We start from the raw sequence: 26,401 nt of genomic DNA, 5'->3' as shown, positions 1-26,401 counted from the left end.
GAAGGATGCTTAGCCCCGGCCTCCGCTCCAGAGCTGGGCGGGGAAAGGCAGGTCTCACCTAAATTATAGTAATGAGCTGGGCTGTCCTAGCACGCCCTCCCAGGCTCCTTGTTGAAGTGAGGCACTGGGACTGAGGTTAACACAGAGCGGGACTCTCCTGGACGGGACAGACGAAGGCCAAAGGTAGAGGCGCTGCGCTTCCCAAAGGCCTCTCCTGAGGTGCGCCGGAGATGAACCTTCGCCTAGTCCAGGACATCCCGCACCCAGTGGTCAACTAGGACCTGGTTACTGGACACTTTCCTCAATGGAGGTCCTGGTCTCGCAACCCCCAGCGTCTGGGATCTGGCTGCTGTTTTTTTGTCTTTGGGTCCCTGGAGGTGAGCAGGGAGTTAAGATTGAAAGCCAAGGCTAGGGCCGGGGGAAGAGGGGGCGAGACCCTGAGCTAGAGGCTTTTAAATGTGCTACCCTCCCTTTATTTTCAGCCACCACGTCGACTGCCTCTAGCAGTCGCGCGGAGCCGCCGCCGGCTGGGACTACAGAGCGCAGGTGAGTGGGGTAGGAGGTTGGGACCCATATCCGCCACTCTTCTGGGAACGGCGAGGGTCCCTCCCGCGAGGGATTTTTGGACGTTTATCTGGCCATGGGCACCTTTTTAGCACGGCTGGGTAAGAAAGAAGAGCAGGGCCAGGTGAGGAGGGAAGGACTGGTTTAGTGGTGGTGGTGGTGGGGTGGGTAGAGGGGTGGGAATAGCTGCTTAAACTTAGCAAAGCTTCCCTTAGCCCAGAGTCTGTTCCCTCCCCAGCCTTGAAGAGGCCAAGCTTCGTTTGGGAGACGCCAGTGCCGGCCAGGAAGACCAGGTAAGGGGACAGCAAGGACATCGGTGTGGGGCTTCTGGATGGGGGTGAGAGAAATCCCCTGCAGGAGCCTCTGTCTCTCCACTTGTCTGTCCTGGCTGGGAAAGAGACTTGGTTGGTGGCGTCTCTTCTACATACATTGGACCAAGCAGTACACTTAAAAAGAAGTTAGGGCATGTGGGTGATCTGGGCCAAAGAAAATCTTAACACTGTTGTGATGTGGACTGTGCTCCAGCTGAGGCCGGCAGTCTGGGGAGGCTGTACGTCTCCTGAACTGGGAAGGAGCTGAATTAGATGAAGCTCTAAGGTCCTTTTCAGCTCCAAGATTTTGTACATCAGGTCAATGGGACGGCAGGTCTACTTGGGTAGTGTCATCTTAGGCCAAATAGATGGGACCTTTCTGCCAAATGGCATTCAGTCTGGCTCATGAGCCAGACAATCAGAACCAGTTTCCCTAAACCTAGAAGTAGGTATGTGTGAATGCCTGTGTGTATGTATGTATGTGTGTGTGGTGGTGGTGGTGGTGGTGGGGAGTGGGTGAGACCTACCTGACTGGTGACAGACAATGACTTTGGGATATTGTCTAAAGAAGAGCTAGTGGGGGAGGGGAGGGTTGAGAACTCTCCCTTCATCCATTTTTCTTCCTTCCTTCCTTCCTTCCTTCCTTCTGCCTGGCAGGAGCACTACCCTGAATCCCAGGCTGGGCCTCTCTGTCCCACACTAAACTTCCCAGGCTGCCTGGGATCATTGCCCGAGATGCATGATAGAAAACTAGGGCAATGTGGGGTGGGGGGCAACAGTTGGCAGTAGGTGCTGGTAGATTATGTGTGTCTACATGGGTGAAAAAGACAGTGGGGTGATTATCTGAGTGATGCAGCCCCTCCCATCCTCTGAATTTCAATTATAGCCTGCTGAGTTTGGGGTGTGAATTTCTTTTTCTTTCTTTTTAAAAGTTTTGGTTGGGGGAGGGTGGTGGTCAGACAGCTGGATGGCAAACTTGTTTCCACCACTGCCTTCCTTTGCCCATTGCCTCTTCAAATTGTTGTCTGTCTCTGCTCCTGACTGATACTTCTCTCCCAATCACAAAGTGGGTAACTAACTAAATTGGCTCTATAACTAGCCAGAAGATTGATTTTTGTTGTCAAACAGGAGTGAGACAGCAGAACAGAAGCTTCCATTCTCCAACTGTGTAGACAGACTCAGTCTGCAAAAAACCCTCCAGTGTTCTGGGCTTGTCTTTACTTGACTTTATGATGTTGAGAATGGGGAAACCACTATATCTATAACTCACTATTTAAAAAAAATATATAACAGTCCACAAGAGAAGAAGGACTTTTAGAATATGAATCTTTGGGCCAAAAGTTAGTAGAACTAAGTGTTGATTTTCCAACTGGTACCTAGCAGGTTTTTTCCCCTCTAATCTAACCACTTAGTCTGTATCTCCTCACCACCCTCTGCTTCTGACAAAAGGAGAGAAATCTATACCCAGCAGCCATTTTTGATACTGCAGACAGGTTGGGGGGTGGGGAAGTGTATGAGGGAAGGAGGAGGACAAAATTTTGGACTCACATCAGAACATCTTAGATCTAAAGACTAGTTATCTAGTCTAAGCTGCTTACTTTTCAGCTGATGAAAGCACCAACATTAGGTTCTGGATTTGAATTTAGGACTTCCCAACTTCAAAGCAAGCTCTCTATCCTGGGCTATGAAGCCTCTCAATAATCTCCCCAAATCCCCTTTTCATTAACTCATTGGCTCACTCCACACACTCATCTTGTAGTAATCTTTAAATATTCCTGTTTACACAGCATTCCCTTTCTTTCCCCCTAGGAGGATTATTGGGCATGTTTCCCTCCCACCTCTCTCCTTTGGGAGGTGTCTATGGACCTGTAATGACTGGCCACCGGTCCCTTAAGAATGTGGCCCCTGACAGATTTCTCAGGTTACTTGTTTTGGAGCAGGGGAATGTCATTATTGTTAGGGCTGTTCTCCCGGGGAGCACAGCTGAGACCAGAGGGAAGGCACTTACCCGTGCTGAGCCTCATCCCAGGAAGGTTCTGTTTGAAAACAGGGGCAGTGATGCTTGACTTTAGTTCTCAAGACTTTTTTTTTTTTAAAGAATGCCCATCCATTGTTTTTTAGAATGCAGAATCATAGATTTAGAGCCAGAAAAAGCCTCTGAGCTCATTTAGGCAACCCCTCCATTTTAAAGATGAAGAAACTGAGCTCCAAGATCAGTTGTTGTTGTTGTGTTTTTCTTACTCCAAACCCAGGCTCAAAATATTATGATACCCCCAAAGGTGGAAATAAACCTCTCTTCCTATAAAACTATGAGTTTGAAGCCTTAAACCCAAACAACTGCATGTCAATTCAGAGATTGTTGGTCATTCCAAGGAAGTTCCTACTTGAAGGATGAGTCCTTTGCTCAGAATTTGGTGTGTGTGTGGGGGAGGTAGTGGAGGGGACCAATGATGTCAGTGTATAAGGAAACTCTCACTGAGGAAACTTCTTTACCAAAATAGCAACTGTTCTGAAATTTATAGCCATTGAGAATTGCCTAGGGACACTGAGGGATTAAATCATCTGCCCAGGGTCACACAGCCAGTATTTATATAAGGAGGGATTTCAACTTGGGTCTTTCTGATTCAAGACTGGCTCTTTATTTACTATGCTTGATTATCTCCATTGCTGGGACTTAAAGGATCTTCCTGGAAAAGTCAGATGAAATCAGACAATGTTGAGGCAATTGGTCTTTTAATTTAGTGTATTTAAAGGCTTACTTGGAACCACCCCCAAAGAAGATTGGAGAGTACGGTGGGATCAATGAGGAAGGGGTGCCATGGTAGCAGCTACTATCTTCAGCCCCTACCCCAAAATCATGTACACTGGAGTAGCAGCTGACATCTCCCAAACTAGGGAAGTCTGCTTATCCTTCACACTGTGGCTACGATTGACAGTTCCAAAAGAGAATGATAAAAGGCAGGGAGGGGCTACAGCCAGGGGAGCCTCAGGGAACTCTTAGGCATGATGGTCCTCAGGCTAGAACAGGAGAGAACAAGGTGGATGGTCTTGAAAGAGGCTCTTCCCAGGCCTTGCTGCATTTGGTCATACCAAGTCCTGTCTAGTGATTTCTGGGTTCATCATCATTTCATGCTTCAGGGCACTCAGATCTTATTGGTTTCCCAACCCTGAGGTACCAGATCAGGGACCAGATGTCAGTCACCTAAGCAGCTGGAAGTTTGGGGTCATAGAAGATTCCAGAAATGGGAGATTCCAAAGAAGGAGCAATGTAGACAAGTACAGTAGGTATCTTAGAGGCATGTTGGTTTTATATATATATAGGCTTGTTAAGTTGAAGACACTGAGGTTCAGAGAAATTAAATGCCCATAATGACACAACTAGTGAGTTTCTGAGGCCACCCAGATTCGAAGAGCAGGATTCTACCCACTTAGCCATGCTGCTTCTGTTGCCATTTTTTGGGGGGGGGGGCAGGCAATGGGATTAAGTGACTTGCCCAGGGTCACACAGCTAGTGTTAAGTGTCTGAGGTTGGATTTGAACTCAGGTCCTCCTGACTCCAGGGCCCGTGCTCTATGCACTGTGCCACCTAGCTGCCCCCCTCCATTTAGTCTTGCATATAACTAGCCCACTTCCTTTTTTGGTCATCGATGTCCTCAGTCATGTCCTTTGTACTTTCTGTTCATGCCTCTTGGGTAGCCTACTGCAGCGTATCCATCCTTTAGCTTTCCATCCTCCTTTGGATTCTTTATAAACTTCTTGAGGACTTTGAAGAGAATATTGGTGCAAAAGAATCAGACTCATGTGACCCAACAGCTTGGGATCTAATTTGCATCTTTGTGTGTGTGTGTGTGTGTGTGTGTGTGTGTGTGTGTGTGTGTGTGTGTGAAGACAATGAGGGTTAAGTGACTTGCCCAGGGTCACACAACTAGTAAGTGTCAGGTGTCTGAGACAGGATTTAAACTCAGGTCCTCCTGAATCCAGGGTTGGTGCTTTATCCACTGTGCCCCCTCTAATTTGCATATTCTCCTAGGATTGAGCACAGAGCTTTGCATGGAACAAGAGTGAAATAAATAGGTGCTGAATTAGAAAGTTGTTGAATGGGTTATTGGGTTGGTGAAGACTGAATCATCCAGTTGAGGTAGATAGGGTTAGGGTTTTGCTTGTAAGTGTTTAACAACTGGTTCTCTGGAAATGGAATGGACCCATGACCAACTTTAGGGTTAATCTCCATAAAACAGTTTCTAAATTCTAGACAATCAATAAAACAATAAATCAAGCCCCAATTTGCAACATTTACAAATTCACAAGGTGCAAATGCTTACATGGAGCAAACCAAGAGGGTTTGGATATAAAGTGTTTCAAAATTGCTATGACTAAATGAAAGAAATGTGTGTGTGTGGGGGGAGAATGGGCAAAGATGGGTTTTAGTTCACTATTCACCAATACATGGTCTTTGGCCAGACTTTCCAGAAGAGCCATAGTCTTTGTTGGAGTCTTCTTATCCACCCCCCTCCCAGCCCCAGTCTTATTCTCTCCCAAAAATGTATATAGCCCCTTGGAATGTATTATTTGGAGTAGGAAACTATTGTTCAGTGACTGGGCATGGGTTGTGTATGTGTGTGTGTGTTTGTGTGTGTACCCATCTGTTGTTTAGTGGTTGGGCTTGGATCCCATGTGTATGTGTGTACATGCACACTCATGCCAAAAGGCAGGTGAATGTAATAAAAAACAGATTCCTCCAGAGCCCGTAGGAAGAGACTTTAGGTCTTCTGTATGAATAGTAGCTAAGAGCATGGGGAGATCCCAATAGTTGTAATGGAGTTAGGAAATTCCATAATTCCATGATTCCTTACCTAACTTTTCTTCCTCTACCTATCTGCGGCATGGGTACGTGAGCACATAAGGAACAGTAGAAAATGTAGTTGGTCCTTGAATCTCTGCTTCAAACAACTCTCTTTTATCTCTTGTCATTTTGAAGGATTCTGAACCCTTGGGGTCTTCAGCCATGTTTTCTCTCTGGGAAAGACGACTCCATCGTACCAAGTGTGCAACTCCCTGTAAGTTGTCTTAAGCATAGGAAAGGAACTGACCCATGAAATTGTAAAGTCCCATTGTCTTCCTTGCTACCTTCATGTTCTTCCTAGTCTTGGAAAACTGTTCACAGCCTTCCCTTCTCCCAAATGTCTCCTACATATATATTGGATATACCTGGACAGGAAATTGATGTGACAGGGTATGTCTATGAGAACTCTTCCATCTATTGTACTATCTTCCTATTTTTCTATGTACTCCACAGGCTGGCATGGTGCTTGGCACATAACAGATGTTTAATAAATACTTGTTGATTGATTCATTCTATTCTCCCTCCTGTTTTTCCCTCTGTCTCTTATGGTTTCTTCCCCCTTACACTCTAATGATCTCTTCTTGCTCACAACCTCCCCTTCTTACCACAATTTGTTCCTCACTCAGGGTATGTTTGGAACTGCTCTTTGAGAGTTATTGAGAAGAGGGGTATAGAATGAAATCTCTCATACACCCATAACCACCAACTAATTGGTAAACATGGAATTAGAGTCAGAGTTTTTCAACCACTGGGTTTCAATGATGTTGGTGTGACTGGCTTTCTCTATGCTCTAATCCAGTGGTTTCCAGAGTGAGGGTCATGGCACAAACCCAAGGTCTGATGGGTTAACCAGTGGGGCATAGGGTAGGAAGACTGGTCACACAGCACTCTCCCTTCATTAGCCAATAATTGGCTTGTTCCCCAAAGAACCCCACAGTTCTCACCCTCTATAGCCTAATACTTTCCCACTCTCCCCCTACATGGCATTTGGCAAGTGCCCAGCAACTTTCCCTTTCTGAGCTGAAAATCAGTTTCTCAAGGTAGTTACAATCTAATTCCAACTACAGCAGCTGCACAGGAATTTTACTGCCCCATCCTCTTCCACAAACCCAGCTAGGGAAAAAATATTGACAGGGTGGGTGATCAAAAAGTATGGACACTATTGCTTTCTTCTAGAGTCTAGAACCCCAAATCTAGAACCTCAGAGAGTAAATTGCTTTTACCTTGCAGACTTATTCTCCTGCTTTAATGGTGGGGAATGTATACACCAGACATTCTGTGACTGCAGGCGTTTTAATGCGACAGGTCCTCGATGCCAGACAGGTATGACTGGACTCAGAAAAATATGTCCTTGAGGATAGTGGGGGCAACTTTGGTAGGAAAAATGGGGCCTGGAGAACCTTCCCAGTTTCCTGGTGTTTTTTTCGAGGGGGAAGGGAGGGAACAACAGTGGCCCAAACCCCTGGACAGGTGGTTGGTGGATGGGAGGGACTTTGATCATTCATCTCTGGACAACTGAATGCACTCATCCTCTGGACTCAGCCTCTGACTCCCTCACTGGAAGTGTGCCCAAACTTCCTGTGGAAAGCTTTCTCTTTGCTTGTGCTCAGTGTATAACACAGGCCCAGAGAGAGATAACATTTGCCGCACGTGGGGACAGCACCATGTGGAGACGTTTGATGGCCTCTATTACTATTTCTCTGGGAGAGCCAGCTATACCCTGGTGGGTCAGTATGAGCCTGGTGAGCAGAGCTTCTCCATCCAGGTGAGGAAGGGGCATAGCTTCAGTTCTGGGGCCACTCACTGTCACAGATGTGTGTGTTCTGGGGAGGAGGTTGGGGGTGCTTGGTATATGCATGTGTGTAGGATGTACTATTATAGATTATTGTTGAGATGAGTTGTAAAGAGACTGGATTGTTAACTTAGGTTGGACCAAAGGGATTCTGGGTCTTGGTAAGGTCTGGGACATGGTCTTTCACCTTGTTCTTCAGTTCAGGAACCTGAATGGATCAGCTTACTCTTGGGCTTCAGTGACTGATTCATACTAATGAACCTCCTATAGCACTGATAGGGCCTTTCCAACTGAGATTTCATGATCAAGTTGGTCAGCTAGCTCAATCCACACCTGAGCTGGAAGAATCCCAGCATCTCAGAGGTGGAAAGAACTTTGCCAGTCATAACATCATAGATAGATCTACATGTGGAAGGGAACTCAGATGCCATCCAGATCAACCTCTTCATTTTACACACAAGGAAACAGGCCAACAGAGGTAAAGGGACTTTCCCAAACTCATACAGGTACTCAGTGTCAGATATCATAATACACTCAACAGTGAGAGGGAGCCCACTGTCTCCCAAGAAAGGCCATTCAACTTTTCTTCAGCTCTAATTGTAGGAAGGTATTCCTGGCATCAAGCCTGAATTTTCTTCCATGTTACTTTCACCCATTGCTCCTGGTTCAGCTTTCTGGGATCAAGTAGAACCAGTCTAATCCCTTCCTTAACATCACCAATAAGAAGACATTCAAATTTTCTTTAAAAACATCCAGTGTGGGCAGCTCAGTGAGGTTTCCCATTCCATTTTTAAACAGCTTGTAGTCATTAGGAATTTGTTCCTTAACATGCCAAAATCTGTCTCTTGGCATCTTCCCTATGTCATTCCTAGTTATTCCCTCTGGGGCCAAGAACAACATATCTGTCTAATCTCTCTTCCACATGACATTCTTTCAAGTTCTTAAACCCAAGTACGATGTATGTGTCCCTAAGTCTTCTTTTCTCCAAGGTAAACCATCTCCAGTCCCATCCTGGACAACATGATATCTAGTCCCCTCAAGACCTTGATTGCTGTGTCTGGTTGTTCTCCATTTTCTTCTGAAGGCATCCAATGCAAAACACAGTATTCTTTATGCAGTCTGGTGGTAGCTGAGGAAAGTGAAATTCATGTCCTCTAAATTCTGGATACTCTATCACTAATCTAGGATGGCATAGCTTTTGGGGTATTTTATCGTGCCGTTATTGCTTCATAATGAGTTTTCAGTCCACAAAACCCCCAGATCTTCTTCACTTGAACTGTTTTCCAAGCATTCTTCCTCCCCCTATTCTGTACTTGTAAAGTTGATTTTTTGAACACAAGCTAGAACTTTGCATTTATCTCTATTAAATTTAATTAATTCTGTCCATTGTTATAACCCAGCAGCTCTCAATGCTTTTTGGTTTTGTGACCCTTTTATAATCTTAAAAATTATTGAGAAGTCATCTCTTTTAAGAGTTTTTGTTTATGTGGATTACATCTATTGATATTTACCATATTAAAAATTAAAATGTCAGTATTAGATGGAAATAGTTTTGACCTTAAGTTTAGTTGCTTCAGTCATGTCCAGACTCTTTGTGACCTTATTTAGGGTTTTCTTGGCAAAGATACTGTACTGGTTTGCCATTTCTTTCTTCAGCTCATTTTATACATGAGGAAACTGAGACAAACTGGGTTAAGTGACTTGCCCAGGGTCACACATTAAGTATCTGAGACCAGATTTGAACTCAGGAAAATGAGTTTTCCCAATTTTAGGCCTGGAACTCTGTCCACTGTACCACCTACCTGTCCATTTTGACCTTAAAGACCTCCAGAAAGACCTCCAGGGACCCCAGTATTCCCTGGACCACATGTTGAGAAGTGCTGTTAGTCATTTAAAATGTTATCTTCCCCTCCCCATTTTATGTTTTTTTTTCCTTTCAAATCTGACAAGTGTGCCTTCAATGTCTTCATCCAAGGACTTTATAAAAAGATTGAATAGCATGAGACCAACTCAGGACAGATCCCTTGAGGCTTCTACTGAGAACCCTTAATGACTGTTTTGTTTTAGCTTCATTCATTCAACCAGGTTCTGAATACATCTGACTTGATTAACCTCTGGTCCACATGTATTCTTCTTGTCTACAAGAAGCATGAAAGACTTTATCAAATGCTTAACCCAGATGCCAGCATATTCAATTACACTAAGAAATGTTACTGCAGAGTGGACTGGATTCTCATATTGGTAGGTCAGCTTATTATACCTCAGAAATGTCATTAGGTCAAATAAGATAACATCTGGGAAGCACTTTGCAAACCTTCCAGCACTAGTTGAGAGGCAATGTGGCTTAGTGGTTAGAGTGCTGGGTCTGGAAAACCCAAGTTCAAATCTAACCTGGGATGGGGCAGCTAGGTGGCACAGTGGATGGAGCACTGGCCCTGGAGTCAGGAGGACCAGACTTCAAATCCAGTCTCAGATACTTAACACTTAGTAGTGTGTGACCCTGGGAAAGTCACTTAACCCCAATTGCCTCACCAAAAAATAAAATAAAATAAAATAAAATAAAATAAAATAAAATAAAATAAAATAAAATAAAATAAAATAAAATGACAAATCTAACCCCTGGGACACTGGGCTTTCATCTTATTGTTGAGCTTTCACCTTGTGGTTAAAAAAATTAATTTTATTTTTGGCAATTGACAAAAATCCATTTTTTTCCACCCGCTCACCTCCCCTCTAGTCCCTACTGGAGGAAAAAAACAAACCCTTGTAACAAATAAGTGTAGTCAAGAAAAACAAAGTCTCGTATTTGTTGTACCCAAAAGATACGTGTCTCAGCCTGCAGTCCTTGAGAGGGGAGTCTGTGCCTTTCTCCATCAGTAGGTTTCAACTTTCCTTGTCCAATCAATCGTCACTCCTCCCTGACCACCATTCCCTTATATGTGTTCTCTTCCCCTCTAGGAATGTAAGCTCCTTTTATTTTTATCTTCTGTACTTAGGATAGGGCCTTTATAAATAAAGACCTAATAAATGCTCTCTCTCTCTCTCTCTCTCTCTCTCTCTCTCTCTCTCTCTCTCTCTCTCTCTCTCTCTCTTTCTCTCTCTCTCTCTCATTCATATCCTGCTTCCTCTACACTTAACTAGCTGTGGTCCTGTGTGAGAATTAAATGCTGTTTCAAATCTTCCTTTCTTCCTTCCTTCTCTATAACCTATCTGTACATTCATAGAGATATCTATATATAAAATGAGATTTTATATATGTGTATATAGATATAAATATATATAAATACACACATGTATGCATAAAATATATATATATACATGCATGTATATGTATATTCTTATATATACCACACACAGATATAGTGCTTTGCAAGCCTTATTAGAGGCATTATAAAAATATTGGCTGTTATTACTTAATCTCATTTATTCTCAGGTAACTCCCTAGTATTATTCTACTAAGTTAAGTGAGACATGTATTGGTGGGAGGAGTTTCTACACCAGAAGTTCCCTAGCCTGATGAAATCAAAGACTGCTTTGGGTAGTTTCATTTAAATATATGTAGTTGTTATTATTGATTATTGTTGTTGTTATTTTAAAGCCATAGAAAGACAGGGTCTCTATTCCTATTACACAGAGAGAGATCTGCCAGGCTGTGTACTTATAGATCAGTCAGAACACATTTTGTCTTGGACAGTACTTAGGACACACTTGATAAATTCTTATTCTTCAACTCTTTTTTCCCCTTTTGTTGGGGGGGGGGGCAGGGCAATGAGGGTTAAGTGACTTGCCCAGGGTCACACAGCTAGTAAGTGTTGAGCGTCTGAGGCTGGATTTGAACTCAGGTCCTCCTGAGTCCAGACCTGGTGCTTTATCCACTGCACCACCTAGCTGCCCTTCTCTATGGTTTCTTATTATTCACCCCAAACTTTTGCCATTATCATACTTCCTCTTGCCAGATATTAGAGGCAGCTAGGTGACATAATGGATAGAGTGCTGAACTTTGAGTCAGAAAGACCTTAGTTAAAATCCTGATTCTGACACTCACTTGCTATGTGATCCAGGGCAAGTCACTTCACCTCTTTGTGTCTCAGTTTCCTTATCTGTGAAATGGGGATAACAATAATACCCATCTCACAGAGCTGTTATGAGGATTAAATGAAATAAAATGGAAAGTGTTTCACAAACCTTAAAGTGTTATACAAATGCTAGTTGCTATTATTATTTTAGTTGATCAGATTAAAGTTTATCTGACATTAGTTATATTTCTAGATGAAGTTTGGTTTATAACTCTCATGGTCCCAATAAACCTAAGAAGAGTTGAAGATGAGAGAACCAAGTTTTACCTTCACTCTCGGTCTCAGACTTCCCCATTGTAGTAGGATTTACAATGGGGTAATGACAGAGAGTTTGTACCTGGCTCAGGTGTCTGGACCCTCTCATTTCAGGTTCACAACTACCCAGAATGCAGCTCCTTCCCCTACAGTTGCCCACGATCTGTCAGCCTCTTCTTTGCTGGGGAAGATGAGATCCGTCTGAGCAGGAATGTCACCCATGGGAGTTTCGGGTAATGAAATAACTTCCTTGCACCTTGTCTTACCATCCATGGCAAACAACACCCCCTTTTTCTAAGAGGAAAGTACAGTAGAAAGGAAATTTTTCTGCTTCTTCCTTTTAAGTTTTCTGGTGCTGGGTGACCTTATGTTAAGTGATCTTTGGGTTGTCTAGGGGGAACAAGTAGGAGGGCTGTATACACAATATGTGTAGAGAATATGTATGGCTCAGGTCTAGGCAAGGATGCCCCCTCACCAAAGCTTATTTTTGGCCTCACTTCCCCTTCACTTCTCTTCTCCTTTTCTCCCTTCCCTCTCACTCTCTTGGTATCCAGGTTTCTCCTTTATTGGAGAAACACATTTGATAAACACACTTGCCCTGAGGTTTTAGGGACTTCACTTGCTGTCACCCCCAGAGACAGCTGAATTTTAAAAGAGGAACTTGGATTCACCCAAAGAAATAGATTATTAATGATGGAGTTTGGTGGTGTGGTAGGCCAAAAGGGGAGATAATAATAATTCATTTATGTTTTTTTAGATTACAATAATATTTGATATAGAATAACAATTTCTGTATCTTAATCATTCCTATAATGTTTTGCACTTTTCAAAATGTTTTCCTCATAACAACAATATTATAAGTATTATTACCCTTACTTTAGAGAGGCAGAAACAGTGACTTAGAGAGATAAAATGATTTGCTCACAATATCAGAGCTAATAGGTGTTGACTAGGCACAAACTGGGGTCTCCTTATTCTATACTCAGTAGTCTTTCTCCTTCTCTGATCTCTTATAGTTTGGGGATAGAGAAGTACCCTACCCCCCCCCCCCAATCCCTCCAATGCCCCTGAGGATGTTTGTGATCCTCATCACTTGTTCAGTGCCTTTGTGCCTCATGTATCATCAACAGACTCAGGTTCATGGCTTGGCTCTGAGGCTTGCTAGCTGCGTGACCTTCGGCAAGCTTTCTTCCCTCTGACTGTTAGTATCCTCATCTTCTCATCTGTAAAATGGAGTTATACACTTATTGCATCTATTAAATGAGATCTGCATTGTGTACTTCAGGGCTGTAAGAAAAGGCTATAAAACCATAAAATATTATGCAAATATAAATTTCTATTATTACTATTGTAATGAATAGTCTGTAAACTATAATTATAATTACTGACACAATACTTTAATTTGTAAATTATAGTTTACAAAGAAAAGTCTTTGTAAACTGTTATGTATTATATAAATGATTGTAATAGCTTGCTGGATAAACTTCCATTTATAAAGAAAAGACTTTGCAAACTGTGAGCTACTGTAATCGTTCTAATTGTCTGTGGTATGTTCCAGTGGGCTTGTGGCTCATGGTGGGTCAGATGTTCTAGGGTGGCATGCTTTTTAATAAACACCCTTCTTGGAGCATCTCAGTGAGCAGGAGGTTTGGGAGCTCTGAGTACCCTGTGTTGTCTCCCCTTATGCCATGGCAGGGTTCAGCTGCCTCACATTACAGGAAACTTGCGACTCCATCAGATGGCTGGCTATGTCATTGTGCGGCACCAGTCTGCTTTCACGCTGGCTTGGGATGGCGAGTCAGCTGTCTACATCAAGATGAGTCCCGAATACTTAGGCAAGACTCATGGGTTGTGTGGGAACAACAATGCTGACCCCCAGGATGACCTGAAGACCAGCTTTGGTGAGTCTTGAGGACCAATGGCTCCAGTTCTTCACAGAGTTAGTGGCAGAGATAGGACTAGGACCCAGGTGTCCTGATTCTCGATCCAGAGCCCTTTCCACTGAGCTTTGATCTTGGAATTTATGTCTGGCAGGTAGTTCTCTCGGTCAAAGGGTAGGTGCCTTCTTAGCGTAATTCCTAATTGGGAAGCTGCATTTTAAATTGATCTGGCAGTCTATGAAGGATGGATTCAAGGAGGGAGTGGATAAAAATACCAATCACTAGCATTTCTATAGACTTTAAGGTTTGGAAAACACTTTCCATGTTTTCACATTTAGTTCTCACAACAAGCCTGAGAGGTAGGTACTATCCTTACCTGAATTTTACAAACTAAATTTAGGCTGCACTAGATTAAATGACTTAGCAAGATCACACAGCTCCTTAAGTATCTCAAGCAGGATTTGAATTCATGTCTTCCTGGTTCTAAGTCCAGCTCTTTATCCACCATATCATTCAGGGCAGACTTGGTAGCAAAGAGACTACCCAACTAAAAGACCATTGCAATAAACCATTTGCTCTGAACCTCCTACCTGCTTACTTCCTTTTTCAAAAAATGTCTTTTAGTGTTACCTGTTTTCTTTGCTATCTTACTGTCTTTTGTTGTGATTCCTTCCTTCACCTTGGTGGTCATCCCTGGGGTGACCTTTTCCCCAACAGGAAAACTGACAGAGGATGTGGCTGAGTTTGTGAACAGCTGGCAGGAGGATCCCCCGGATGAGACTCCTGGACCGAATGTCTCATTTCCATCACGCCCTCCCTGTTTTCATCAGAGTCCCACTGCCATGCAGGTCTGGGTCCCCCACGAGTCTGTGCTTCTCTATTCTTATCCCTCAAGGTCCAGTCCTGGTTTCCCCCACTAAAAGAAAAGAAAATGAAGATGTCTTAGCTGGGTTGCTAGCCCCATTGGTGAAGTCCCATTTTGGGAGGAGAAACATATGGTGGGCACTTTGTGTGGAAGACAGCCATTCTTAGACCGTTAGTAACTTCAAGATGCTGGAGGGGAGGGGTGTAGGAGGAATGTGCCTTCCTCCTTCCTTCCTCCTCCTTCCTCCTCCTTCCTCCTCCTTCCTACCTCCTTCCCCTCTTTTCTGTCCTCCTTCTTCCTATTCCCCTCCTTTTCTTCTCTCTTTCTCTTTCCTTCCTATTATTCTTCCTCCTTTCTTCACTCTGCAGGCTATTCTCTCTGTCTCCCTCCTTCTTATTTCTCCTTTCTGTTCATCTGTGAATGATTGTACCGATCCTACTCTGGCCTAGTTAAAGAACAGACCTACACAGAGACAGGCAGTGGGATAAGATGCCCCCTCTAAGGCCTCTGTGGTCTCCCATCCGCTCTGTTTCTAGGGGGTGTATGAGTTGTGTGAGGTGTTGCTGAAGCCCCCGTTTGACACCTGCCATGACTATGTCAGTCCCTTGCCCTTCATGGCCAGCTGCACTAGCGACCTCTGCCTGTGAGTGAGTGGTGGTGCTCTAAGGGTAGGAATCCTGTTGGATGGGGGCGGGGAGGTGGAGTTCCTGCTTTGTGTCCCACTCACAGGATTTGGTCAAAGTCTTAAACATGAATCATCCTGGATCTTTGAGCCTTATGCCTTTCTTATTTTCAAATTACTCTTTTGTCTTTTATTTTCACTTCTTGGGGTTAGAGTCGGGCTAGAAGGGAAACAGTTTAATCTCCCCTTTTTTTAGATTGGGAAACAGGACTAGGGGAAGGAGGGGGAGGAGGGGTGTGTGTGTTACACTGAGTTAGTGGCAAAGTCAGGCTGGGACCCAGGTGTCCTGATTCTCAATCCAGAGCCCCTTCCACTAAGCTTGGCTTTGTTCCCAACTTCTTTTCATCCTTGGATGTAAATAAACAAGTCAGAAAGTCAGCCAGGTAACTGCTCTGGTAGTTCTGTGTCTGTGACGGTCTGAGGTGTAGAGGTCAGGGTGGAGGGAGGGGCCCTGTTGATCCTGACCGTGACCTTTGGTTTCTTTGCTGCAGGTCAGCATCTGAGGATGCCACATGGTGCCGGGCACTGACAGAATATGCTCGGGCGTGTGCCCATGCTGGGCACGCCTTGCAAGGCTGGAGAGACAAGTTCCCCCTGTGCGGTAGGCTGAATGAGTTAGTGAAGCCTGCACAAACTCATACTGGGAGGGGGAGGGGAGGGCAAGGGTATCTGTAAGGTACAAACCCTAAAAGTCTAAGGGCACAGCCTTGATCCATGGTCTGAAGTTGGGAGCCTTAGCTCAGAGAAACCGGGCTTTATTGATGGCTCATTTGCCCAGACTGGTGCTATCATGGCACAGTGGAAAGAATACCAGTTCTGGATCCAAAGGAGTTGGGTTCAAATCCTGCTTCTGACATTACTTCTATGACCTTGGACAATCCCTGGACTCTGGTTTCCTAATCTGTAAGATGAAGTGGTTTGTTGAGATGACCTCTGAGATCCTGTCTAGTTCTGGACCTATAACAATAAGCTTGTGTTTAGATAGAACTTTACAAATATTCTCATTTTATCCTCACAGAAATGGGAGATAAGTGCTATCATTATCCCCATTTTATAGATAAGAAAACTGAGGCAGTCAGAAGTTAAATGACTTGCCCAGGATCACATAGCTAATAAATGTCTGAGGTCAGATTTGAACTCAAGTCTTCCTGACTCCAGGTCCTATCCCAGTACTCTATGAGCTGTGACTCCCAGATGCCTAATGATCTCTGATCCATATCCCTGTACCTGTAGTTGGGGGAGACCGGGGGTACTCTGGCCATTGTTTAAGGGAGCTCTGGAGGTAGACTTTACATCACAGAATCAGAGCCCATAGAATATCATCACTGGAAGAGAACCTTGGAACTCATATAGTTTAACTCCCTCATGCTGTATTTAAGGAAACAATCTCAGAGATGTGAAGGGTTTCCCAAAGTTCATCACCACTTGGTGGTAGCACCTCATTTGGAGAGCCAGCAGAAATACATATTTATTAAACATACTTTGGTTTTAAACAAAATTCTTAGTTTCCTCACTTGTAGAATGGGGAAGACAAGACTTCCATCTCTACTGACCATTGGGGTCACTATAAAACTTCAGTAACATAATGGATAAGAAAGGTCTGTAAAATGATTAAGAATAATCTTGGGAGCAGCTAGGTGGTGCAGTGGATAAAGCACTAGCCCTGGATTCAGAAGGGTCTTAGTTCAAATCCAGCCTCAGACACTTGACACTTACTAGCTGTGTGACCCTGGGTAAGTCACTTAACCCCCATTTTCCCCCAGAAAAGAATAATCTGGGGGGGGGGAAGGAAAAAAATATCAAATGCCTACAGTGTCAGGTGCTGGGCCAAACACATTACAAATATCTAATTTGCAACTCACAATAACCCTAACAACACAGGTGCTATCATTATTCCCATTTTACAGAGAAGGAAATTGAGGTCAAGTGACTTGCCCAGGATTACACAAACTAGTAAGTGTCTGAGGCTGGATTTGAACTCAGATTGTCCAGACTCCAGGTCCAGCACTCTATCAAACTGTGCAACCTAGATGTTTGTAGTGATTGGTATTTATTTCTTCAGGTGTCATATTTGAAAGGTATTGGCAAACTAGTATGTATCAAGAAATGGCCCATTAGGATAGTGAGAGGATTAGAGACCTGACATATAAGGAGAGGAGGAGCTGACTGGGGACCTTTGGGGACAGCGATTGGTGTCTTCAAGTATCCAAAGGGTTCTCATATGGAAGAGGGCTTCAACCTATTCTCCTTGGTGGTAAAGGATAGAATGAGGAACACAGTCTGTAAATTATAGAGGCAGATTTCAGCTCAGTATAAAGGAAACTTTCCCAACAACGAGGGCTTTCACATAATGGAATGGGTTGCCTTTGAAGGGAGTGGGATCTCTATTCCTCGAGACTCTTTAAGCAGAGGCAGGATAAAGATATGTCAGAGGTGGTATGGAGGAGATTCCTGTATTGTGCACCATGAGATGGTACTAGTCATGCCCCTAAGACCTCTTCCATCTCTGAGATTCTAAAATTCTAATTTATCCTTTTAGACTTTTCTTGTCCTCCCCTGTGTCCAGCTCAGAGATGCAAGGGGTCTGATCCTATCTGGGGACTTCCCTCTGCTGGCTCTGGGAGGCTGGTGGCTGGTACCTGGATCCTCAGACAGATGCTAGATGCTGTTTCCACAGTGATGCTTAGGAACTCAACTCCAACTGCTAGCTGGGGGCCCTGAGACCAAAGTCTCCTCCCCTGAGGAAAGAAGTTGGGGGTAGGATTTGGGGCTTTGGCATGAGAAGCCCAAGAGTTAGTATGGGGATAGGCCAGATGGGCAGTAAAGAAAGAGCTGACATTGCCTCATGGTTTGTCTTCCTGTCCTTTATCTTTCCAGCTGTGACCTGCAAGGAGGAGGCCTTCACCTACAATGAATGTATTAACTGCTGTCCTGTATCTTGCCAGCCCAGGACCCCTTGCATTGACAGTGAGATTGCCTGTGTGGATGGCTGCTACTGCCCTGAGGGTAATGTTGGGGGGGGGGTGGAGGAAGTAGTTACCCTGGAAAAGCTAATGATGGAGATAATGAACTGTAGGTGGCTGGTCCTGAGGCCATGCTGTGAGACTCACTAAGATTTATGGTTTGATTAAGGTTGGAATTCTGGTGTGGGAAAGAGAGGGACTAAATATTTACTCACTTATTCACACAGTCACTCATTCAACTTCATTCACTTACTCATCCACTCACGAATTCATAAATTTACTCCCTTATTCATAATACATTAATTCACTCACTAAATAATTTAACCACTTACTCATTAATTTGTGTATTCACTCACTCACTCAATAAATCACTTCTTTCATGCCCTACACTGAAAGAGATGGGGGAGGAAGGAGGGAGGGAAGGAAAGAGAGAGAGGGGAGAGGGGAGAGGGGAGAGAGGAGAGAGGAGAGAGAAGAGAGGAGAGAGAGGAAGAGAAGGAGAGGGAGAGGAGAGAGAGAGAGAGAGAGAGAGAGAGAGAGAGAGAGAGAGAGAGAGAGAGAGAGAGAGAGAGGGAGAGGGAGAGAAAGAGATGCAATTTAATACAGCAAGGTCACTGCCTTCTTGGAGCCTCCATTTTGGTTAGGGAATAAGATATAGCCACATGAAGAGAAAATTAACAGCACAAGGCCATGTATGCTAAGTATCAAATGAGAGGTATAGACTATTGTACACATTTTGATTTCAAAGGAAGGAGAGATCATTGTGTAGCCCGTAGTAAGGCAGAGCTTCCTAAAGAAGCAGTTTAAGGCTCTAAGAAGTAGGAGGCAATCATATTGTGAAGGGTGTAAAATGCCAGACCTGAAGAGTTCTATTCCCCATGTAAACACTGGGGAACTGATAAAGGTTTTGGAGCAAGGCAGTGTTGTGATCAGAGCTGGATTTTACTTGCATTCTCAGGTCTAATCTTTGAAGATGGAGGCTGCATGGCACCTGCTGAGTGTCCCTGTGAATTCCATGGGAGTCTGTATCCAACAGGCTCTGTGGTGAATGATGATTGCAACACATGGTTGGTGCCCATTGTGGGAAAGGCTTAGGAGGAGCTGGGCAGCCCTATATACCCAGACCTGGTCTGGCCATTCAGGAGAGAACTACAGAAGCTGGTGGTGGCTTGATCCTGATTAGATGTGGCCATAGAAAAGATGGAGTGCAGTTTGTGGGGAGATAGTACACGGAGGGGATCCCTATGCCCTGCTAGGCTGATGGGGGGTGCCTAGTACCCTTTCACCCTGATAGCTTAGAACCATAGAAAATCGGAGCTTCAAGGGCCCCTAGAGGTCATATAGTCTAACTCTCATTTTACAGATGGGGAAACTGAGGACCAGGGAAGGAAAGTGACTTGCCCATGGTCACACATTGAGTTAGTTCTTCTGCTGAAGTCAGAACTCAGGTCTTCCAACCCTTTAGTGCAGTGTTTTTCCTACTGTACCTAACCGAAGAAAGACTTCTCCCTTTCTTCATAAGTATCAACTCTCTTCTGAACTTCTTCCTTTCTGGCCCTAGGGCTCTTCCAAAAGTTTCTTCCAGCCCCATTTCTGGAACATTTGAGCCCAGTGCAGACTTGGTCCAGGCTTCTCTTGCTCCCCTACTTGGGCTGTGCTCTGAGCTGCTTGAGACAAACTCTTTCCTCAGGCCTTCCTCTTCCTCCTCCTCTCCCTAAGTCTTGAAAATGCCCTGCTTGGAGGCACTGGGCAAATCGCCACTTAGTGAAGCCAGAGAGTTCACCAAAGAGGAAAACACACACACAAAAGAAAACCATAAAAAGATACTAAAGAGAAAAAGGTTTAAAGAGACCAGAGGGTATTTTGACCTCCTCCCAATCCCAGGTCTCCATAATGGGAAGGAGAAGACATGGGAAGGGAGAGGATGATGTCGGAGAAGGGCATTGTGCTTATAGGATCATTCCTAGTCCTTTATACAGATATTCTTTGCTTAGCTGGTAGGCAGTGGGGTGGGATGGGAAGGATGTTTCTGCTCTGGTTACAGAAGAAAGATAACTGGCTGTGGAGTTAGAGGCTCTAGATTCAAATCCTACCTCTGACCTTTATTATTGTTGGCCCTTGGGTGGCTAGATAATCTTTATGAGCCTCCCTTTCTTCATTTCTTTTTGTTTTGTTTTGTTTTGTTTTGTGGGGCAATGAGGGTTAAGTGATTTGCCCAGGGTCACACAGCTAGTAAGTGGCAAGTGTCTGAGGTCAGATTTGAACTCAGGCCCTCCTGAATCCAGGGCTGATACTTTATCCACGGTGCCACCTAGCTGCCCCACTTTTTTCATTTCTAAAGGAATCCCTAGGTCTCTGGTCCCAGGATCTATCAGAGGTAGATATAGATAAAGGTGCTGGTTAGTCTAAGTTTGGGAATAGACAGCAGATAGAGTGTAACCATCTCCTCCATGATAATTGGAAGCTTGATCTGGGCATGGGATTGTCCTTGGGCCTGGTATAACATGACCTCTCAAATGTCATTTTTCTCTTTGATAGTACATGCAGAGGGGGCAAATGGATGTGCAGTGCATCAGCCTGTCCAGGTATCTTGTGGCTCCCAGATTTGGGAGGGGGTCCTCAGGGATAGTTCTCTAGGGCCATATTAGCAGAAGGGTTGAGTAAATGATCCAGATACTTCAGACAAAGAACTCTTCTTTCTGATGTGAGTGTTCTCGTCTGAATGATACTGAGAAATACTTTAGCCCTGTAGAAGAGAGCCTCAGATTGAACTGTTTCATTTTGGAGTTTTCTAAGCTTTAAGAGCATGCTGGGATTCTACCATCAGAGCCAGGGGCTTGCTGAAGTCAGGATGATGTCCCCCTGGCCCTCAGAATTAGGGCTTCCTGAACTTAGGCCTGTGTCTCTTGGGTCTGATTAAGGATCTGTGATGTTTAAAATCTAAATGTGTTGTCTAAAAAATCTAACGTGTGTTTGCCTTAAATTAAAAAGCTTCAGCACCAGTCTTTGGGCATTAAACATTTATTAAAGCATACAGGTATTCACATGGAGTTCAGAAAGTTAAGAAAAGGCCTATCTAGCCTAGAGTTCCAGCCTGGTTGGATTCTTCCTCAAGTCCTCCTCCACGAGCCTGCTTTAATCAGGAACTCTCTAGCAAGCTGATTGTGGAAGCTTTTTATAGGTCTGGAACACAGGCAGTCCTTACACACTGCTTCAAGCTGATTGGTTGGTGTCATCCAAATCCATTGGTTTTCAAGGTGTTCTCAAGTTGAGTTCACAGTCTAGCTTCTGAGAACAATACCTTCTTAAGGGTAGCCAGGTGTGATTACAATCCAGTTAACTTGAAGTAGGCTAATCAGCAGTCAATCACTCTCACTTGATTCAATAAGTCTAGATTAATCTCCAGGTGGGTCTTTGAGTATCTGCTAAATCCCATTATTTCATCATAGATCCAAGGGCAGGATCTAGGTCTCCCCATCAGATGTTCATCCTCTGAGGTAGAGGGCTGGCTCTCCTCCCTCCCATCTTGGCTCCTGGAAGACCAGGAGCCCTGGACTGGGGAGTGGTCCTTAACTTGGGTGTGACAGGTTCCCTGCTCTTTCAGCGGAGTGCTCTGTGACTGGAGACATCCATTTCACAACTTTTGATGGCCGCCGGTACACGTTTCCCGCCACATGCCAGTACATCCTAGCAAAGAGCCGCTCTTCAGGTGCCTTTACAGTGACAATACAGAATGCTCCATGTGGCCTGGTAAGATTTCTGCTACAGTCATCCGTGCTAGTCCATGGGGTTGGCAAATAGGAGGAGGAGATTGCATTCGAGAGAGCCACAGGCCAATTAATGGAAAAGATCCTTAGGGTGAAAATAAGTGTCCTCCCAATTGCTCCCCTCCTGGGCTTAGAGGGGAGACAAACAAACTTGAAACAATAAGAGAAGCACCCAGTGTAAGATCATATGCCTCTAGGGGTAGCTAGGTGGCACAGTGGATAGAGCACCAGCCCTGGAGTCAGGAGGACCTGAGTTCAAATCTGGTCTCAGACACTTGAAACATACTAGCTGTGTGACCCTGGGCAAGTCACTTAACTCCAATTGCCTCACCAAAGACAAACAAAAAACAAGAAAATTATATGCCTCTAACTATAGGTATTCAGAAAAGGGTGAAATGGGGTGTACCTTTGAGTAGTCATGGAAGGCTTTATGGAGGAGGTGAGACTTAAGCTGTGCTTTGGATAAGTAGGTAAAGTTTAGATGGATGGAGAAGAGGATAACCAGGTGTGGTCATCAGAATGACCAAAGGCCCAGCCAGAGATAGGAATAAACAAGGTGTGTGAAGGGAACACTCAGAAGACCCTGCTGGCTAGAGCAGAGAGTGGCAATGAGAGCTGTATCTGTTCAGGAACCCTTCTACCCCATCCCCAACAACTAATCACCAAGTCTTCATTGGAAGACCTACCTTTATTGATGGGGACCTCACTACCTCTCAAGGCAGTTCATTTTACTTTTGGATACTTCTCAACATTAGAAAAGACCTGGAGTCAGCACCTAAATTCAGTTCCAAACTGATGCTTACTAGGTGTGTGACCCTGGGTAAAGCATATAATCTCTATCTGCCTTAAAATGGGGATAATAACAGAGCCCACCCCTCAGCATTGTCATGAGGATAAAATGAGATAGTGTTTGTAAAGCCCTTCACAAACCTTTATCGTAGCATCATATAAACGCTTGCTATTTTTTTTGGAGGGGGGTGAGGCAATTGGAGTTAAGTGACTTAACCAGGGTTACACAGCTAGTAAGTGTCACGTGTCTGAGTCTGGATTTGAACTCAGGTCCTCCTGACTCCAGGGCTGGTGCTCTATCCACTGTGCCACCTAGCTGCCCACTTGCTATTATTTTTATTGGTATCAAACTGAAATCTATCTTTCTGTAGCTTTTAACCAGTGCTCCTAATTCTTCCCTCTGGGGCCAACATTTCTAATCCCTCTTCCTTTATTTCCTTGAAGGCATCAATCAATCAATCCCCCTGCCTATATTTCCTGTTCTTTGGGTTAAACATTCTCTTCAATGAATGCACCAGAGGGATAATTTCAAGTCCCCTATTTATCTTCGTCTCCCTGTTCTGGACATGCTATAGATTCTAAATGTCTTTCCCCAAATGTGGTGCCCAGGATTGAACTCCAGATACAGTCTGGGGGCAGGGTGAAGAAAAGAGTCCTTCCCTCAGGACACTAAAGTCTTAATTCCTGAAGTTTAAGATGGGGAGTCGCGCCATTGTGTGTCACTTATTAGCACATAAGTCCCTAGACAATTCCTGGGCACAGAAATGATAGAATAGAACTGTCAACTCTTCACTGGAGAAGGGATCTGCCCACGTGCTAGGCTACTAGGCAGGCTTAGATTAATTGGAGTGTCAGCCGTCTGACCTCAAGCTGTCAGAATGAGTGGAGGACTGAGTTCTGAGGCATTTTAATTGCGTGCTAAGGGAGCTGGGTGCTTGGGTCCTGTCAGAAGGGGACGACTGGCTATTATGAGCTTGGGGACCGTGTTTTAAGACCTTTCATGCAGGGTGATTTGCAGGATGTTTTTTTTTTTTGCTTGATTATGCATATTTGTTGCAAGGCTTTTTCTTTTTTAATTCAGGAAGATATGGGAGAGGGAGAGAAAATAAATTTTTAATTCATTGAAAAAATGAAATTAAGATTTAAAGCACGGCGTCAATGGTGATGGTGTGGTTGGCAGGGATGGGGAGGATGATTGCTTTGGAAGCAGCTCGGCAGGGTAGAGGGGAGCTGATGACTTTTCCAAGAGCTTGCTTTCAGGTTTTGTTCGAAGGATTTACCTGTGCGTCCTCTGGGCACTGTTTAGCTCTTGGTGGGTCCCATGGTTATGTGTTCCTGTCTGCTCTAAGGATTTGGTTAGAAAGTAGTCCCTTAAACATTACCTTGCCGTCACTTCCCCAAACCTTTCAGCAGAAACAAGGATATCTCCTTTCCTGGAAATATTCTTGGAGTCTGCCCTCCAATTGGGAAATAATATTAGTGTACATGCAAGTAATATGGAAGCCAATCAGATGAATGCCCTGGAGAGTGATGGTGGTGTTTGGACATGGCTTAGCAATGTAAAACAATACTCTGGGATTGGTAATTACTCCCTTGGGCTTTATAGGCAGCAAGACCCATTGAGCGAGGTCTAGAATGAGTCAGTGTTGTATAGTGCAGAGAGTAGTAACTCTAGTTAGAGGACCAAGGTTCAAATCCCACCTTTGATACTTACTCCCTAAGTGACTATGGGAAAGTAACTCGATCTCTCTGATCCTTGGTGTCTTCATCTGTGAAATAAGGGGGTAGATTAGATGGCTTCTAAGCCCCCCCCCCCATATCTCTATAGCAATGATCCTTTGAGTTTGATATTGGTTCTCTGTCTAAGAGATATTTGATCTCATCATTTCTGGTCACTAGGGCCCTAAGCAAAGATCTTCCTCCTTCCCCCAGATGAAGGACCCCTTCTTCTGTTCTCATACTTCCCTCCCCTTCCTTGGGAAGGGGACAGGAAGGATGGATATCCAACAGGTGTGAGAACTCAGACTGATCCTATCACTGACCTTCTCAGTGGGGAGGAACCTGGAAGGGTTAAGCAGCTTAAGGGCCTTATTTCAGGGGCTTCTCCCCCAAACTGTTCCAAAGAATCAAAGAGATGTTTTCTCTTCTGGAGATGCAGCTTCACCTGGAAAAATACTCTTCCCTTGGAAAAGGTGGGAGTGGGCCATGGTCAACCATGGTATGATGAATTGGTAGATCTATGGACTTGGAATCAAGAAGATCTGGTTCTGACACATATTAACTGTGTGACCCTGGCCAAGTCACTTTACCTCTCTGGGCCTCAGTTTCTCCATCCATAAAAGAGGCAGTTGGACTCAGTGACCTCTAATATCTCTTTCATCTTTAAAGCTATGATTCTGATTTCCATAGGAAATGAGCCTGTGATTTCCACTTGACCATTTTCCTCCTCCCTACCATAGCTGAGCAGAGAAATGGGGAAGAGGAACCAGAAAGGCTGTGGTCTAGATAAAGTCTTAGATTGCACTCATTAAGTGCACTCAATAAGCACTCATTAAGTGCCAGTCAGTGCCAGGCTGTGCTAAGTGCTGGGGATACAAAGAATGGCAAAAGACAGTACCTGCCCTCAAGGAGCTCACAGTCTAGGATCTCTTAAAAAGTGTAAAGTACTTTCACTTGTGAACATGCTGCTCTTCCTGGCATCTCAGTGCAAGGGAGAGGGGAGGGGGAGGGTCTGCTTAGCCTACCCAGTTGGTAAATGGCAATACTGAGTTCTAGAGTCTACTCTGCTCCTAGTCCCACAGTGAGTGGGCAGCTCAAGTGGAATGGGAGACCAGGCATCTTGTCTCTTGGTCTGGTGCTCTGTTTACTGGGATATTCCACCTCCCTGGAGGATTTGTCATTCTATATCCTTCCAGTGACTCCAATTGAGCCCCTTGAGAGGCAGTGTAGGGTAATGCGTAGAGCACTGGGCTTGGAGTCAGGAGATCTCAGTGTGAACCCTGCCTTAGACACCTGTTAGCTGTTGAATCATAGGCAAGTCACTCTCTGAGCTTCAGTTTTTCCAATGGAAATAATAAGACTGGCTTTAGCTTCTTCCCTGAGTTACTGTGGTGAAAGACACTTTGTAAACCTCAAAGCAAAACATGAGAAATGTGAGCTAGTAATAGACATTCATAAGACTACTATCATATGCATGGTACCGTGCCAGATGGGGCTACAGATGAAAGAGCTATTTTTCAGGGGAGATGCTTTGATTTAATAAAAGGGATCTCAGGCAGCAAGGGTGGTGAAATGTCACTGTGACCTTTCAGCAAGATATTTTGTAAATGACTCCAAATGTAATAGGCAATTTCAGGCCCAGGCTTTAGAGTAAAGGAGAGGATTCCTTCATCGATAATTTATAATACTCTCCCTCTTGCCTTTACTCCAGGCTGTAGGGGTTGGACCCTGTACATCTGAAGGTGCTCTTGAAGCATCTGGTTCCAAAGTGTACCTGAAGAAATCACTGTGCTAGCCCTTGAGGATAAAGATGACAGAGCTGAGCTGTTTGTTGGTAGTGATGTGGGTCTCCAGCACTCTGTCAATAAGAATTCCTTAATTACTCACCATGGGGT

At 44.4% G+C, this 26,401-nt stretch overlaps 1 protein-coding gene across 1 annotated transcript in view; it reads left to right on the top strand.

Moving 5' to 3' along the window:
• Positions 1 to 304: 304 nt before the first annotated feature.
• The window catches only part of OTOG (otogelin), a 101,210-nt gene continuing 75,113 nt past the window's right edge, over positions 305 to 26,401 (top strand). Inside the window, exons 1-15 of the mRNA XM_043972247.1 lie at positions 305 to 377; positions 483 to 546; positions 803 to 857; positions 5,854 to 5,932; positions 6,949 to 7,041; positions 7,329 to 7,483; positions 11,956 to 12,074; positions 13,537 to 13,742; positions 14,439 to 14,569; positions 15,123 to 15,229; positions 15,760 to 15,869; positions 18,146 to 18,274; positions 19,190 to 19,298; positions 20,770 to 20,816; positions 21,836 to 21,981. Coding sequence (XP_043828182.1) covers positions 305 to 377; positions 483 to 546; positions 803 to 857; positions 5,854 to 5,932; positions 6,949 to 7,041; positions 7,329 to 7,483; positions 11,956 to 12,074; positions 13,537 to 13,742; positions 14,439 to 14,569; positions 15,123 to 15,229; positions 15,760 to 15,869; positions 18,146 to 18,274; positions 19,190 to 19,298; positions 20,770 to 20,816; positions 21,836 to 21,981 — 1,623 coding nt within the window. The remainder of the gene's footprint in view (positions 378 to 482; positions 547 to 802; positions 858 to 5,853; positions 5,933 to 6,948; positions 7,042 to 7,328; positions 7,484 to 11,955; positions 12,075 to 13,536; positions 13,743 to 14,438; positions 14,570 to 15,122; positions 15,230 to 15,759; positions 15,870 to 18,145; positions 18,275 to 19,189; positions 19,299 to 20,769; positions 20,817 to 21,835; positions 21,982 to 26,401) is intronic.

This window comes from Dromiciops gliroides, chromosome 6, assembly GCF_019393635.1.
Source record: "Dromiciops gliroides isolate mDroGli1 chromosome 6, mDroGli1.pri, whole genome shotgun sequence".
In the NCBI taxonomy this organism is placed as follows: domain Eukaryota; kingdom Metazoa; phylum Chordata; class Mammalia; order Microbiotheria; family Microbiotheriidae; genus Dromiciops; species Dromiciops gliroides.
This window is presented reverse-complemented; position numbering and strand designations above follow the sequence as displayed.